Source organism: Podarcis bocagei, assembly GCF_964188305.1.
Source record: "Podarcis bocagei genome assembly, chromosome: 4".
NCBI classification, from domain to species: domain Eukaryota; kingdom Metazoa; phylum Chordata; class Lepidosauria; order Squamata; family Lacertidae; genus Podarcis; species Podarcis bocagei.
In genome coordinates, this window is record NC_138128.1 from 64,635,094 (window position 1) to 64,653,416 (window position 18,323).

Below are 18,323 nucleotides of genomic sequence, written 5' to 3' on the forward strand. Positions count from 1 at the left end.
TGCTCTTCATTTTCTTTGGAGGAGACTTCCCTTGTGAGAGGAGATGTTCATGTCTCATATCTTTTCCACTATTAGAATCTGACTTACAAATTTATGACACACCATTATTTGTGATTGATTTCTCCCTTCCTCTCCCTCTGCCCTCTTCTGGTTTGAGTTTAAGACTTACATTATATATTAATTTTTTTAACTGAGGAAGTTTACTGAAATGGTTCATATTTGATGGCAGATGTGGATGATGGTAGCTGATAGCTAAAAATATGCCTGACTAATATACTGGCCTGTCTTTTCATGACTTGCTTATTTATCCCTTGGCCATATTTATGTGTGGTGAGCTGTTCATATTTGAAACATGATTGTAAATTGCACATTTTAAAGGCAGCACATTTTCTTTACATCTTCCTCCTCAGTGGCCATGTTGCTTGTTCTAAGGATGAGTTACGCAGAGTAATTTTGAAAGCGTAATGGGGCTCTCAGTAATTCATACATCTCTTAGGAATACTCTGCTCTAAATATCAGGTGATGTAGAAGACTGGTGTTTTCCTTTAATAATATATCTAGACCCATTTTGATGGATCGACTGAAATCTCTGCTTGGATTTTTGAAAATATAAATATTCCTTCTGCTGCAAATTAAGCTTTTTTAAATTTTATTCATTTTTTAAATTCAAGTACCTCTGATTTCTATTTCATCCTGACTCTGAATAATCACCAATGATTAGCTGTACAATATCATGTAACAACGTCTCTGGCTACTGTGTAAATGTTACTGGAACAGCTAATCACTCTCTTCACTGCCAGAGACAAGCACAGAACAAATAATGAGTAGGGATTTTTTTAAATATTTATATTTATTTATTTTTTGCAGGGAGGAGGAAGAACCCAATCATGTTACAAACAAAACATGTTTGCTGAAATACACCCTAATTATTTATTAAAAAATATTTCTAAATTGCTTAGTGGTCTATGTTATTACAATAAATAATATAAAACAATAAAACAATAATATAAAACAATATAAAAAACATATGAAGGAAAGTAATACAGTGATTCGGGGAATTCATACATCCCCAAACATGCCCTTGAACATGGCAGCTGATCATCAGATTTCTTAGCTCTGGTATAATATGTTTGTCTCCAGGTACTCTGCTCAATCTGGATGTAGCATTCTGCCTTGAGATCAATTGCAAGGCAAGTCCAACAGAGAGTGCAGTAGTCCTGTCATGAGGTAGCTAATGCATGAATCACAGTGGCTAAGCTATCCCTGTCCAGGAAAGGGCGCAGTTGGTGCACCTACCTGAGTGGATAACAAGCATTCATTGCCACAGGTGTCACCTGTGCCTCCGGTGACAAAGATGGATCAAGGAGCAACTCCAAACTACTCACCTGCTCTTTCAGAGGGAGTGCAACCCATCCAGAACCAGTGAACGCCCCAAACTCTGGGACCTGGGAACCTTTTACACACAGAGTCTCCATCTTACCAGGATTCATTCTCAGTTTGTTGAACCATCACTGCATCCAGGCACCATTTTTTTAAAGAGCCAGGGTGGTCCCAAGGTTAGAAAGTCTAGAGATGGTAGTAAATGTGAAGTATTATAAAATCAGATCCTACTTCTGCAAAGGATATGTTTGGCCTAATTGGATATTCCTTGGCTGCTTTTTTGTGAGAACAAAAAATGTGGTGTGATTTGAGATGTCTTTAAAAAAATTTTTTTCCCCTTTTAGGAATTTATCAGGGAACATTTTTTCAAGTCTCATGAATGGACTCTTCTCTGAGCTTTTAGCTCTGAAAGCCTTGTAAGTATGCCTTGATTAGGTAAAGGCCCATTTTTGGCTCCATTTACACATATTACTGTGATTAGCTTCATCATTATATAGATTTTCAGCATTGTATGTTCAGTGAAATTAATATAAATTCCTTATGTGCATTTTGTAAAACACATTCTAATCCTTTTCTGTCACATGAAATATTTTCAGATCACTGGAATATTAAACAGTTGTGTTGGAACCAGAACAGTAGGGTTGTAATAATTGTTTCATTGTGATTTTTAATTTGAAGTTGTTTTTTTAAAAAATGCTGAAGCTTTATGGTTGATTTCCCTTAACATTTTATGAAGGGGTGGATGGAAGCAGAGAACAAGTAAATTAATTCCTTACAGTGTTTACATAAAACATCTTATATGTTCATTATAACCCTACTTAGATTAAACCTACTTATTAGAGTTAACACATTTAAACATTCCTCTTTTCTAGCAGATGGGGGATTTTATTAAACAATAAAAATAATGATGAAAAATTAACGAGTGCAGAGGGTAAATAGTGCTTCTATAATTACTTGCATAGACTCATAGAATTGTAGAGTTAGAAGGGATTCCAACATCATCTAGTCCAACCCCCTTCAATGGAGGAATCTCAACTAGATCATACATGACAGATGGCCATCCAACCTCTGCTTAAAGACTTCCATGTGGCAGTTAAATAGTACAGAGCCTATATACTGTTATTGATTTCGCTAAATTAGAAATAGAATTTGACATCGTCTGTTGGAATTATGGAACTGAAAGACTATAATGCAGACCCATCAAAGTCAAATGCTTTGGAAGGCATAATGCAGATATCCATCTATGGCTTTCATTAGGCAGAGTAAGGCAGATGCCTCAGGCAGCTGATATAGTGGGTATAAGGTAGTAAAGGTGTTGTAGCAAGGTGTTGTGCCTACCATGATTCCTGCTTAGCTAGCATGCTGCCCTCAGTGGAGGATGCTTTGTTCCATCACTACTGTTGAAGCAAGGTTCATCCTCCATCTGGTTGGTTTCAGGACATGGAATTGTGGGGTGGGGAGGACGCCATCTTGCAATTTGCCTCAGGCATCAAAACATCATAGGCTGGGCCTCTTTGTTTGTATGCCACTTTCCCACAAAATTGTGCCCAGAGTGGTTCTGAGCATGTCAAATGGGCAACAGTAGAACTAAAAAAAAATCCAGACCAGGCACTTTTTGCAGATAATCATGGTGTCAAAAAGGTAGATATCTCATTAGAGAAAAATCAGTCCATTTAATATTACTGAAAACAATACAAATGAACTAACCTAACAGCTTAAAACTAAACAGGAGAGAGAGAATAAAACCTAACAGAGCCTTACACCGAGTCCAACCAAATGTTAGTCTAGCTCAGTATTATCTACACCAGGACTACAATTCCCATCATCCCTGACCACTGGTCCTGTTAGCTAGGGATGATGGGAGTTGTAGGCCCAAAACAGCTGAAGGGTCGAGTTTGGGGATGCCTGATCTACACTGACTGGCAACACTTCTCAAGGGTTTCTGACAAGGAGTCTGCCAACCCTACCTGGAGATGCCAGGGATTGAACTTGGGACCTTCTGCATGCATAGCAGATGCTCTGCCTACAAAGATTCTCTACTGAGCTATGGCCCTTCCCCATGGTATATATACAAGCCTGGGAAAATAAATATCATCATTCCAGAAAGGGCATTCCATGCAGGTTCGCTCCAATCACATCCATTGGATTGCAGCCACACCTCTCACATGTGGTAGCCTGCCAACTCTTACCTGGGTGATTTCCTGAGCAGCAGATGCACAGTGACTACACTCAATGTGTTTTCTCTCTCTCTGTCACCTGAAATGCCAAATTAAAATTCCCAGGTTGAGAGCCAAAATTAATTCTACTTCAATAATTCTGAAAAACTGGATTCCCCACTTCTCCAGTTAAAATGTTTAAATCCTAAGTCACATACAGTAGATAACCTGGCTATTTTAATTCTATACTCTTAAATAACTCACGTCCCAAATACCTCATATAGCACTGTAAGCTTAAGAGCAAATGTTGAATTGGACAGTAAGACAAAAGCTTTCATTGTTCCCAAACATCCATAAGTGGAAGGAGGATGTCATTTAAATTCATCAAGCTACTGGACCTGGGAGGTAAACTCCTCCTTGCCATGTATACATATCCCATTAATAAAGGGAAAGGTGGAATGGTGCATCCATGCATAGCACAAAGCTCAACTAAAACACCCATATCATTATCCTGCTGTCCAAGAAGACAAACAAAACATCTGATTAAAGAGCCGCATTGTTTACGTCGTGTCGTGGTGGCATAATCAGACTCGTGGGCAAATAGCAGTGCTGTTTACATAGGCTTGCAGAGGCATAGAGCTATGCGGGAGAAGATACTGAATGGTTTAGGACATTAATGGTAAGCACAAATTAGTTCAAGCATGTTTTGAAGAATGTCCTGGCATGCTCCCCAGTGGCATGGGATCATCCCATCGAAAAGAAGTTCCCATCATTATATGAATGAAGTGATGTATGGGAATCTGCAGTTGAGAAGTTGAGACATCAAGGCCAGGAGGAGGACCCCTGTTATTAAATTAATTACAATGGATTCTACAGATTCTATCATTGCTTTGACACGTGGGTTAAACTTGTTTTATATTTTGATCTATGCTATGTTTGGTTGTTTTATTACTATTGCTATCTATCAGATTTCTATACCACCCTTCCTCCAAAATGACACAAAAATGCATATCGTAATAACAAACAAAAACAATCCCTCACCCTAGTTTAAAAGGCCATAGATTAGCCAATTAATTTGCCAAAAACATTAGAGAAAAGGAATGTTTGTGCCAGGCACCTCAAAATACGTAATGAAGGCGCCAGGTGAGCCTCCTTGGGGGAGAGTATTCTGCAAGCGGGGAGCCACTGCAGAAAAGGCCCGTTCTTGTGTTGCTGCCCTCAAGACCTCTCACAGAGGAGGCATACGAAGAAGAGTTTCAGATGATGATCATAGGGTCTGGATGATTGCATTGACTGTACAGTGGTACCTTGGGTTACATACTCTTCAGGTTACAGACGCTTCAGGTTACAGACTCCGCTAACCCAGAAATAGTACCTCGGGTTAAGAACTTTGCTTCAGGATGAGAACAGAAATTGTGCAGCAGTGACGCAGCAGCAGCGGGAGGCCCCATTAGCTAAAGTGGTGCTTCGGGTTAAGAACAGTTTCAGGTTAAGAACGGACCTCCAGAACGAATTAAGTATGTAACCAGAGGTAATACTGTATTGCTTTCTGTTTGCAGTTAGCTACTTTGGGCTTTGCTCAGGAAGATTGTAAGCAATAAATGAAAAGAAATGCAAGGGTGGGCTCTAAACTTAATAATAATAATAATAATAATAATAATAATAATAATAATAATAATAATAATTTATTATTTATACCCCGCCCATCTGGCTGGGCCTCCCCAGCCACTCTGGGCGGCTTCCATAAAAACCAAAAATACAGTAAAATATCACACGTTAAAAACTTCCCTGAACAGGGCTGCCTTAAGATGTCTTCTGAATGTCAGGTAGTTGTATATAGCTTTGACATCTGCTGACATGTTAATCTTTATTAAAATAGAACCATTTCAATAAATGGGACTTACAGTAGCCATGACTTAAAAGTTCCACTGCTTTTAGAGGGGGTACTTCAAGCACATGTAAACCTTGATTTAACCCAGGACGTGCAAGTGAATTGCCCTTCCTCTATTTGCAGCTATCAGAAATGTCCTAAGTTGGAACCATGCTTAGCTGGGGGAAATGCATGTTCTGTGCCTACAGAGAAACAGTTTTGTGAGATTGGGGGCTTCCATTGTTGAAGGAGCTAGGCAGGTTTCTTGGTGAGTTAATTGGCTCGAAGTACATGCCATTGGGACGTGGGTGGCACTGTGGGTTAAACCACGGAGCCTAGGACTTGCTGATCAGAAGGTTGGTGGTTCGAATCCCTGTGACGGGGTGAGCTCCTGTTTCTCGGTCCCTGCTCCTGCCAACCTAGTAGTTCGAAAGCATGTCAAAGTGCAAGTAGATAAATAGGTACCACTCCGGTGGGAAGGTAAACGGCATTTCTGTGTGCTGCTCTGGTTTGCCAGAAGTGGTTTACTCTTGCTGGCCACATGACCCATAAGCTGTATGCCAGCTCCCTCGGCCAATAAAGCGAGATGAGCGCCGCAACCCCAGAGTCGGTCACGACTGGACCTAATGGTCAGGGGTCCCTTTACCTTTACCTTTACATGTCATTAGTATAAAAAAGGAAGCTGCTCTGTGCCAGAAGGCAAATGGATGGTAGTGAGAAGGACATCTGGATGGTAGTGAGAAGGACAATAGCCAGAGTAGAGCTGTGTGTGGGAGCTGAACTGGAAGGAGGCTGAAGACAGAAGCCTGAGAATGAGAGCCATGCTTAATTTCTGCTTGAATCCAAGTCTGTGGTCAGTGCTCTTTTTCTGGGGGCACTCAAAGGTACATAGTACTGGCACCCTTTTTCCTAGAAGAAAAGCACTGGCTATGGAAAAAGCAAGACCTTTTGGATGCTAATGCTGTGAGCCCCTCCATTGCAGGCTCAGGTTGTTTTTCCCAGTTGTTGGTGTTTAGACTACCTTTTTAAGATTTGCCTTGAGAGAGTCTTTAAACCTCTTTTGTATATATGTGTGAATAAATCATAGATCATAAATGCAACATAGTCTCTGCTGTGTCTCATTCCAAGAAGACCAAACCCTGGGGAGGTGTCTGGAACCCTTGGACTCTTACACTGCTTGGAGACGGGGGTGGCATGCAACAACATCTTCAGCCTCATGGAGGAAAGATGAATGGATGTGGATGATTATGTGCAGATAGAGGATGCACAACTTGTCCTTGCTGCTGATGTGTCATTAGTGCCGGACGCCACTCGGATTATCTGTCTAGCTTCCTCTAAGAGCTAGTTAACTAAGATTTGTTAAATGTCGTCAGTGTTTCAATGATTAGTTTTCTGCGACAATCACTGTATAAAAATCATGTTGAAAGGGATAGTATTGATTGGTTTTGGGTTTCATTTCAGACATTTCTACACTGATTCTCTCACCTGTGACTGTAATCTCAAATGGGTTTTACACTGGGCTAGAAATGCTTCAGTTCGGATCTCAGAAGAAACAGTTTGTGCTTTCCCCAGGAGTTTACAAGGAACATCATTTCAGAACCTGAAAGAAAATCAGCTGATGTGCGGTGAGTGGTACTCTTCTTTCAGCGTCATGAATTGAAACCAGTGTTCTCAGAGAAAGCGTATTCTGAAGGATAAATGCCAAGTGATTGGTGTGCAGAACTGGATGATAGCTGAAAGAAAGCAAATATGTCAGAAACCATACTGAGGCTTAAGGTTAAACAATGTACAACTTAAAAAAAACCAAAAACAAAATTAGATTGCAGATCTCTTTTGTATATAAATAAATGTTCCTTGTAAAACTACCAGTGCCCTTATCTGCCTTTGTAACTCTTATACATTTGTATGTATCATAGGAAAGGTATTTCTCATTGCATTTTATCTTCAAATAAATAATCTTTTTTCATTAGATTGTAGTGTGACAACAGGGAATAAATGTCAATCTATCTGCCACTCACCTTCACAAGCCTTGCAATATAAGCTGTACCTGTGTAGGGAAGGATGAATTTTAATAATGGGGAGCTTTAAGAGAGGCAAAGATCTTAAAACAAATATTTGAAATAATAGAAACGGAATGGATGGGAAGGAGATAAAATAACATGTGTCAAGTCCTGACTCTCATATTAGAGCAATCTCGAAACCACAGTGTGTACGTCGCTTTCTGAAGATCTCATCATGCGAACAAAACTGACCCTGAAAAAACTTAGAAGTTATTCTCTAGGTTTTGTATAGGAAGAAATGTTATTTTGCTATGTGCCACATGGTTATCTGACTTGCAAAGCATTTGTATGTGCAGCTTACATGCATGCATTTATAAAATGTACTCCAGAATACTTTGTCCAGAATACTCTGAATAGTTTTATACCATCCTTATCTTTCAAATTTCTCTGTCAGAGGACTGTTGATCTTTCCCCTCAGCCAATTTCCTGTGGTTACAGTTCATCTGTATAACAAGTCAGATATGTAAATATCAGAGTCTGAAACACCTTGGCATTGCAGCTTGTTACCAGAACCAATACTTTGTTGTGCAAAATAACTTATTAAAAACAAGTTTTTCTTATGAATTAAATATATAATTGATGCCACCCAGTGAAGTTCATTTGACATGAAGTCTGGATTTGTACCTGTTTATCTTCATTAAAACATGAACAGAAGGTTTTGGCAAGGTCTGCCTGAAGCATAACTGATCCCAGGCAATTTTCCCTATGTGCTGTAAGCAAGCTTTGCTAATTCAGCCTCGCTGAGCAGCCAGCAGCTATTCTCATTTCTACAAATCTGAAGTAAGAAATTTTACTTTCTTCTTGGCTTTATGGCTGTTCCATTAATTTTCACACTTGGTATCCAAGGACAAAGCCAAAGGGTTACTTAATTTTTAGTCAATCTTTTATATTATTTATATTGATTACATTGACATGCTGACTATAAAACTTCAGGCTCCATCGCAGGTTGCCGACAGAGCTGCTGCAAAGATGGTCCTGAGGAGACTATTGCCTTTTCTTCAAATTAATTACCTTCACCATTTTACTTTATAATTAACCAAACTTAAACTCAGCTAGAAAATGTTGAGGAACAGACAGATCAGTCCTACGCTCGAATTATGCTGGGATTTGCGATAGTCTGCTATGTTGGTGGAACAACTGCCTTATCCAATGGTGGGTCAGCCCAGGAAGGAAGGAGAGAAAACACCTTAAAGGGCGATTAGACAAATTAAAGAAGGATAACACCATCAACAGCTGCTTGCCATGATGTCTATGATCTTTCTTCAGTACTGGAGATTGCATGTCTCAGAATGCCAGTTGCAGGAGAATACCAGTGGAGAACATAAAAGAATTCCTTCCAGTGGCACCTTAAAGACCAACTAAGTTAGTTCTTGGTATGAGCTTTCGTGTGCATGCACACTTCTTCAGATACACAGTGTGCATGCACACGAAAGCTCATACCAAGAACTAACTTAGTTGGTCTTTAAGGTGCCACTGGAAGGAATTTTTTTATTTTGACTATGACAGACCAACACGGCTACCTATCTGCAAGTGGAGAACATGTGCTTTTGCACTTCCCATAGACATCTGGCTTTCACCGTTAGAACAGAATGTTGGACTAGATGGACCTTTGGCACAGTCCAGCATCACCTCCCATTTTCATCAGCCCCAGTGGCTCAGCCATCAGTGTCCTTGCTATGCCAGTCTCCAGGCATCCTTGGGGGCACAGATTTAGGTCCCCTTATGAGCCCAACAACACCCAAAGAGGAGGGGAAGCGGCCCACACAACAGAGCGTTCTGGGCAGGATGTCTGCAGAGAGCACCCCTAGCTCATCCATAGATGAGGATTCAAGACCCACCCATGGAGGCAAAATCGCTTTTGCCAAAAAACCAATGGGACAGGCCAGGACACATAATGAGGAACCACAGACACCCACTGAACAGAAACGTACAACTCCAGTATCAATTAAGAGGAAACTTGAATGATGCTGTAGAATATATTTATCATAATGCTTTCTTGCACATTGAAGCATTATGTTAAATGTTCAGTCTATGTTGTTAAACATATTTCTGTGCACCAGATGTGGAGACAATAAATGTTTTTAATTATTTTTTCCTTTGCAGACTTTTTACAGTGTTGCCTTTGCCTAATGTTCATACTCTTTCCTGGTTTGTCACTTGCTTCATAAGGGAAAAAGCGGTTTAGCTGAAAGCACACTGTATAAAATACTCATTGAAATGAATGTACAATGAACAGCACAAATGGCAGGTTTTAATTCATAAGATCATTGTCAGATTTACACTGTCTATTTTTTTTTATTCCTTTGTAATATAGGTTTTTTATTTTTATTTTCTGGAGGAGATGACAAAGGAGAGGACTATTAGCTTTAGCAGTAGGAGTTACTTTCTGAAGGCTTCTCTGACTTGCATGACTCCTCAAAAGATTTAGGGCCAGACTACACATGGCAGCAGTTGTATAGCTCTGCCTTTAAGTGAATTTCAATAGAACTTTTTTCTGGGCAAATTGCAGGCATAGGAATCCAGGTCTAGATTAAATCTCCTATAGCCCTATGCTAGGATACCGAGTCTAGACAGACCGCCACACAGTATCTCAAAACAAGCCTTCACTTTAGGGTGGAATTATGTGACTAAAGTCAGGGGTTGTATGGACCTCAATTTAATCACATTCATTTAACTAAAATGACATACAAACAACAGGGACATGATCCTAACTTGAAGTAGGGAAGGCGTCAGGGAGCTTAGGATGCATCTTCCTCTGCACCCTGATATTTTAGGGTTCAAATAGATTAGGATCTCCTGTTGCGTTTGAAAACCTTACTGTAAATGAATCACAGGGTTGGTCTGAGGAAGGTAGGGTTAACCCTTTATCTTTGTACCATTTCTCCAGGTAAAATCAATAGTTGCAGCTGCTGTTTCCCCCCCCCCCCCAAGGGGCAATATATATTGGTATCCATATGAGTCCCAGATTAGGCCTGTCAAAAATTAAGCATAAATTGTAAGGGTGAAGCCATAGCACAAATATTAATTTCTTTGTGACTACTCTACTGTGGCTCAGGCTAGATAATATGAATTGTCTTCTCAGGCTTTGTTTCTTTGCATCTATGGTCTGCAGTAAACAAATATTTATGGTAGTTTTTTCAGATCACCACATTGTGCTGCATCCCGTGGTTTTTGTTCTAGTGAAAATTTAGAGTCCACATTCTTGGAATAAAAAATTGTATGGGGGGGGGGGAGGCCATTTACATACTACTTTGGTTTCAATCTTCTCATTCTGCATTTCTTTAATAGCTACAGGATAGAATCTTTTCTTCCTCCTTTGTGAACTGAAAGTCATTCCATGCAGTAATTACATTTTTTGATGGAGTCAACTAATAGCATTGCTATTCTTCAGTAAGCTTATGTCCTGGCTTATCTTATTGGTCATTGCCACTGCTGTCTAACCTGTTGGTGAGTCTTGTAGCTTTCTATATCAGAGTGAAAACCATGTATTTTGAATTAGCTTCATCATATTATTTTGCTCTATGACCTAAGAAAATGCCCTCTCATAACAGATAAGGAAAGCCATCAAATCCCCCGATTTTCACCAGACTTTAAGAACTGAGGCTCAAAAGTGTTTCTCACTTCAAATTCGCTTAGGAAGCACCCAGGGTGAGTCAGTAAAGGAATAAGGTAACCCTGGAAAACATTGTTTACTCAGATGCAATCTCCAAAAATTACAGAGAGATTATAGTGTATGGCTAAGGGAGGGAAGGAGAGAATTTAGCAAATAATGATGACAATCAGTTTCCCTTTATTTCAGCAGTTATTCTCTTAAGTGACCCTCAACAGAAATTAAATGCTGAAGCTAATTTGAAATAAAGCAGTATCTTCTTCAAGTTACCTGGAAATCAAGCAGACATGGATATAGGTGAAATGTGTGTTATCTACCTTGCAAAAGTGAGAAGTGATTCTGAGGCTTTCATAAAACTTTACAAGCAGTGACAGCACCACACCAGAAGAAAGTTTTTTCTCCTCATGATTTTATTATTTATTATAATTTATTTAATGTATTTGTATCTTGCCTTTCTCCTAAGTTGGGCTACGATGCTTCTTTAAAAAACCATCATCATAAAATACAAAATGACAAAAGCAAATTGGTTAAAAACAACAATGGTTAAAAACCAATACAAGAAAAAAAATTTAGAACCAGAATTAAAATTCTGATTGTCCTGTAGTAACATGGTCTGCACCTATTTCTCAATGGCCTTTCTAAATAGGAAGGTCTTAGACTGCTGGTAGAAAGATGACAAGGAGGAAGCAAGCTTGACTTCTTTTTAGAGGGAGTGCCACAATATGGGAGCAGTACTTTTAAGTACCGAACAGAGGCCCTTTTCTCATAATATATTGGCATTAAATTAATGGGGGAGATTGAGATTATCTCCTCCCCATCATATTTGTGTTCAAACCCATGTCTGAAATGTGTGTGTGTTGCAAATCTGTTTGTTAGCAGTACAGAATCATTGCTGTGGCAATTGGATATTTTTGTCCTGGTCACTTGAATTACAGTAGGCCCTGGAGTTGATATCACCTGGGAAAGAGGGCTTCTGCCTTGTTTGTTTAGAGAGAGAGAGAGAGAGAGAGAGAGAGAGAGAGAGAGAGAGAGATCTTCTCAGAGTTTGGGCTCCTCCACACTTCCATTTGTGCTGTGCCTAGAAAGCAAGGGGCTTAGTGGTTTTGCATTTGGACATGTGCTGTCTAGGCATGCGTCCGAGCAGTTTTCCCATTATCCCACTCCTTAGAGATATATCAGAACATACTGCAATCCAAGGAAAACCCTAATCGGCATTTACTTCTGTTGAGCACTAAAGTTTGCTGTAGACCTGTTTGAGAATGAACCTGCATGGATTCTGTTTAACTAGGTCAGGGTAGTCAACTTTTTTATATCTACCACCCACTAATGCATCTTTCTTGATGGTAAAATTTTCTTATCGCCCACCAGTTCTCGATGGAAGGAGGATTCAGCTTGTACCGTAGAACCCCCTACTGCCCACCTAGAATCCTGAAACGCCCACTAGTGGGTGGTAGGGACCAAATTGACAACCCCTGAGCTAGGTACCTAAGTGCCACATTGCTGGGCTATTGCTTATGATGTTAACTGGTAAGGATGCTAGGCTGGAAAAAGTGTAAAGTGCTAAAATTGCCTCCTTCAGATTTTTAAAATATAACTCTGGCCTTAGCTGTGGATGAAACTGGCAAAAACAGTGTGTGTGAGCTAGAGAGAGAGAGATTATACACAGAATGAATGTGTTTCACCTTTGAAAAAAAATAACCTGTAACCAACTGGTGTGACCATTGAATTCTAAATTAGGAATGCCTTGGCAAATTATCTCCCACAATAATTCAAATATGGAATAGATTGTTTATTATGGTTCACGGCTGAGGCAAATAAACAATAGTACTTAGATTTAGGCAATAACACGGGAATCACGTAGCAACTGTCTGTATTTCAATGACTTTCCAGCCCATCAATTTTGAAAGCTACCTTAATTTTAACAGTCAAGTCATGAGTGAAATTAGCACACAGTGAGTGACATTCAGAATATTATCTGGAATAGGTTTTATTTTTTATTTTTTTAAAAAATGCTCATAATAATATACCTGTGTAGAAAATTTTAGTAGACTGACTTACTACTTCATATTCTTTTGAAAGATTCATTTAGAATGTTATTCAACATTTAAATTAGAACATTGTACAGTTATTCTAAAGGAGAAACATTTTTGTATTATGGCTGGTATTCAGGCTGTTGCACACACACACATATTGCTCAAAAAGGTTTCAGACTCCCTCTTCAAAAGCATACTTATGTAAAAAAAAAGAATAAAAGTGGGCTTTTTAAGCTCCAGTGTATTCTATGAATGTCCATTGAAGTTGCCTCTAAATGAAAAGGAAGAGCAGATATTCACATTTTCCTGCCTTTCATTGCATTCTTAATCACTTTGAGAGTTATGTGTCAGCAGCAATTCTCAGGTCTTAACAGTGAGGCTTGAGTACCCAGTCTGAGGGGGTCATACTTCTCCTGAGGAGAAATCAGCACAGAAGAGCAAAAACTAAATATGTACTGTATCAAGTTCCATTAAATAAAAATATAAATTGTTTGCCGTCTAAACATGTGTCAAAAGTCACTGAGCTGAGATGTCCCCATTTCTCTGCCTCATATCTGACACGGAAATGAACTGAAATGGGTGGGGTCATTAAAATATTCCATTTTTTATTTCTACTTCTTGTAGCCCTAGGCCATTGCACTGAAAATTAGGCACCCACCGAAGACCTTTTTCTTCCAACTAGCCTTTTTAAGTTGAGATCTTTCCCAGTCTGTATCTGTACTGGAACTGTTTATAAAATTTTTTAAAGGTGTTTGTTATTGTTTTATCACTTTCTGTTTGTCACCCTGGGCTGCTTTGGGAGAAAGTGTGGGATATAAACTTTTTTAAAAGCCATTTGGGGAGGGTTGGTGGTGAATATCAGGGTGTTGAGGGTGAACTTTCCAGCAGTGTGGTGTTTTTTATGGTAGTCAGATGGTAGCTACCCCCCAGAATGTCCCACAAAGTTATCGTCTTAGTGTCATTCTGAAGAGCATTTTGTGGCAAACTGGGAAAAATTATCCTTCGCTAGGAACACTGCTGCCAACTCTACCTGAAAGCAGAAGCATCAGTCTTGGGAAGAAACTTGTTATATATAGGATGGTCATCTGTCATGGATGCTTTAGTTGAGATTCCTGTATTGCAGGGGACTAGGGGACCCTCTGGGCCCCTTATAACTCTATCATTCTACAGTTCGGATTCTGAGTCACTTCAGGGTCGCAGTGATTATTGAAACTACTTGCTTAATGTTGTCCTGCTTCATTGGTCTTCAAGAGACAGAAGACTTGCATCTTTATGACCAGGAGATGGAACTTGTTGCCAGTGCTCAGAGGTGATGGGACTTGTAGTCCGGCAACACCATGGGTCACCTAACCCCCTGCTTTCTAGATTATATTCACAAAAGCCATTGATAGTTGTGCTGCCTTCACAGATTGGCAGTCTCCACTGTCAAAAGTCTACTCATAGTAGATGCGCTATATTATACTCCAGACCGTCTTTCCCATGCTGTAAAATAGCTGTTTAAAGTTTAGTCTGTGGTGTTTGTCTTTAGAATTCCATGTCTTATTTGAGGCCTTATTATTTTGGTATCCAAGAGCAAAACAATAGTCCCCCTGAGGTAAATTTATGATTAGATTCCTGCCCTGCTTTTTTGGTAGTAAAAGGTAAAGGGACCCCTGACCATTAGGTCCAGTCGTGACTGACTCTGGGGTTGTGGTGCTCATCTCGCTTTATTGGCCGAGGGAGGTGGCGTACAGCTTCCGGGTCATGTGGCCAGCATGACTAAGCTGCTACTGGTGAACCAGAGCAGCGCATGGAAACGCCGTTTACCTTCCTGCCGGAGCAGTACCTATTTATCTACTTGCACTTTGATGTGCTTTCAAACTGCTAGGTTGGCAGGAGCTGGGACCGAGCAACGGGAGCTCACCCCATCGCAGGGATTTGAACTGCCGAACTTCTGATTGGCAAGTCCTAGGCTCCACCCTAGGCTCCTCCCAGCCCCACCTGCGTCCCATTTTTTGGGGGGGGGGGGTAGTGTTCCACTGTAAAATCTGGATTTCCTGGCCATCTGCAGTGGGGGAGAGGGTTTTCCCTCTTTCTGAAGCAAAATGAACCCTGCAAGAGGGTGGATCTACAACTCCCAGTTGCCTATCTGTATCACCAGTATTTTATATTAGCACTGTTAATACAGGTTTTATGATACATTTGTTTATTTATTACACTTATGAATGGAATTATTTCTGAATCGCTTCTCATATAGCATCTCAAAGCAATTTCATAATAAAAACATCAGTATTAAAAACAGCTACATTATTTCCTTTCTAAAAACTATTACAGCAATTAAAAAGCAATTACAAATACTTTCATATGTAAAAACAATTCAAGTGGCTGTGTAAACATGGCTAAAAATATTTAACAGTAATTAATGGCCTGTGTAATTTAAGTTCCTGTGTGATGCAATGCATAAAATGCGGCATTTGTTTTAAATGTCTTCAGACATTCTGGTTTCCTTTATTTGCTGCCAAATTGTCCCTCTCACCAACATTCACTATGTTTTCTTGAGACAGTGGCTAAGGCTAAGTTGCACTGGAGAGATGTGGAACTTCAGGGATAAACAATAATACCAACTTGTAGATCATCATAACGTTATGTGTGTTTCAAAATCCACACTGTGATCACTACTTTCATATTTACGCCGCTTGAAAAGCATTTGTGTGTAGTTTAAATGAACATTGTACTGAAACAAAAATGGTAGTAGGTTACTGCCATGTTTAGAATATATATATACACACAACAGAGCCCATCACCATGCTTGTTTACATTTATCATTAACTGAGGGTACCTGGCATTTTTTCAATGGTGCTGGTGATGCATTAATGAATTGAAAGCCCCAAGGAAAATTTTGAGATTGCAGCGGAAGCAGGGGCAGTACTTATTCTGAATCCTGGGTGTCCTTGAACGAGGCAAGAAAGATTTAAAGTGTTTGCCAATTCATTTATAAAAATGCCTTACTTTTGTCACCCTGAAATTGAATACATATTTCTAATAATGTCCCAGCAAAGTGCTTTTAATGCCGTTCTCAGTTGGCATTGCATCCAAACAAGACAGCTATTACTCATATTTCCTGTGTTGGTATCTCCTCTCCCAGAGATTACCTTTCACGCCAATGCACTTTCTTTTATAGTCGTATAAACCATAATTGCAAAGCTTTATAGAACTGTGGTAACTGGCAGTGTCAAGGGCAGTAGCTACTCTGTGCTCAAGGCATTACACATCAAAGTGAGGAAGGGAAATGCTATACAGTGCTAATGGGGTACGCCCTTACTCCTAAAGGGCTGCCAAGTTTTGTTTCTCTAGTGTGTGATGTTCATGCACTTGACAGTTGTCTTGCACATTCCTGGAGGCCCATTATATCTTCATTCATCCACAGGTAGCGCTATAGCTTGTTTTCCTAGTTTCCTAGAGACTCTTAGGATGCCTGCCCAGGAGTCTGTTTCCTGTTTCCTTACTGTTCACCTTGCCAAATCAGAGCTGGGAAAGGAAAAGTAAGGGTGGGATCTGTCATCGGTTTGAAGGCCTGATAACAAAAACACACACACTAATGTAAAATACTGTGCTGATTCCTTTACCACACACGACACAACCTACTACAATTGTACTTGGCTCCACTTGACAACACTCATCCCCAGTTCACACAAAATCCAAGCCATACCATGGCCGAGTGTGAGCAAGCAAGCATGCAGGTATTCTGAGCAAAAGTTGCAGCTGCTTTACTCATCCCTGGGTCCTGTTATTGCCACGCTTCCTGGAGCTCAGCCATAATTTGGCTCAGCATTATGTCTAAACTTGGAGACTTGATTTGTCCGCCCCACCCCCAACACATCATGATCAGCAAGCCAAGAAGAAGCCTTGACCATAGCTTGAGGTTTGGTTTAAGTGAAACAAATCACTATCTTTATGGAAGCTTTTAATAGTGGACGAATGATTATATTTTCATATTCTGCTGGAAGCCACCCAGAGTGGCTGGGAAAACCCAGCCAGATGGGCGAGGTATAAATTTATTATTATCATTATTATTATTATTTGTTGTTGTTTGTTTAGTCATGGCCGACTCTTCGTGACCCCATGGACCAGAGCACGCCAGGCACTCCTGTCTTCCACTGCCTCCCGCAGTTTGGTCAAACTCATGCTGGTAGCTTCGAGAACACTGTCCAACCATCTCGTCCTCCGTTGTCCCCTTCTCCTTGTGCCCTCCATCTTTCCCAACATCAGGGTCTTTTCCAGGGAGTCTTCTCTTCTCATGAGTTGGCCAAAGTATTGGAGCCTCAGCTTCAGGATCTGTCCTTCCAGTGAGCACTCAGGGCTGATTTCCTTAAGAATGGATAGGTTTGATCTTCTTGTAGTCCATGGGACTCTTAAGAGTCTCCTCCAGCACCATAATTCAAAAGCATCCATTCTTCGGCAATCAGCCTTCTTTATGGTCCAGCTCTCACTTCCATACATCACTACTGGGAAAACCATAGCTTTAACTATATGGACCTTTGTTGGCAAGGTGATGTCTCTGCTTTTTAAGTTGCTGTCTAGGTTTGTCATTGCTTTTCTCCAAAGAAGCAGGCGTCTTTTAATTTTGTGACTGCTGTCACCAAAAATTATCATCATCATCCCAATTTGAGCATAATGCTAAGCCATGTTTTATCTTTGGATGGTACAACAGCACTGGGGAATGAGTGAAGTGGTTGCAGTTTTGCTCTGACTACAGCTCTCTCAATCACATTTAGCCATGGTTTAACTTAGTGTTACAAGTGAACCAGGCTTCAGTCTGACTTCACCTGTTGTGTAAAACTTCATCTGTTGTGTAAAAAGTTGTGGTTGACTATGGCTGAAGTCTCAGATTGCCAGTTCACATCTTAAGTCAAATCTGGGGTGGGGGTGAAGGGAGGTGAAGGACAGGATACATCAGGTGTGAGAAGTTATTCCTCGTTTTTCTCCTCAGCTTGGGGCAGGGCACAAATGTAACACAATAGCCTTAACTCAGAACCATAAATATAAACTATTTCATAAGGTCACAAAAGATGGGAATTCCTTTTGCCACCCTTCAGAATTTAGAGTGTTCAAATCAGATACATTTATTTTAAAAACAAACATTATTGCCTACAGAATGATTGCATTTCCCTGTACATGAGGAATAAATTATTTCATGGGGGGAAAGGGCTGGCATTTATGTATGGCAATTTTTCA

The 18,323-nt window shown here is 40.1% G+C and overlaps 1 protein-coding gene across 1 annotated transcript in view; it reads left to right on the plus strand.

The window, feature by feature from the left end:
- Window positions 1-18,323, plus strand: part of ADGRA1 (adhesion G protein-coupled receptor A1) — a 313,459-nt gene that overhangs the window by 108,295 nt on the left and 186,841 nt on the right. The window contains exons 5-6 of the mRNA XM_081189457.1: window positions 1,725-1,796; window positions 6,868-7,031. Coding sequence (XP_081045583.1) covers window positions 1,725-1,796; window positions 6,868-7,031 — 236 coding nt within the window. The remainder of the gene's footprint in view (window positions 1-1,724; window positions 1,797-6,867; window positions 7,032-18,323) is intronic.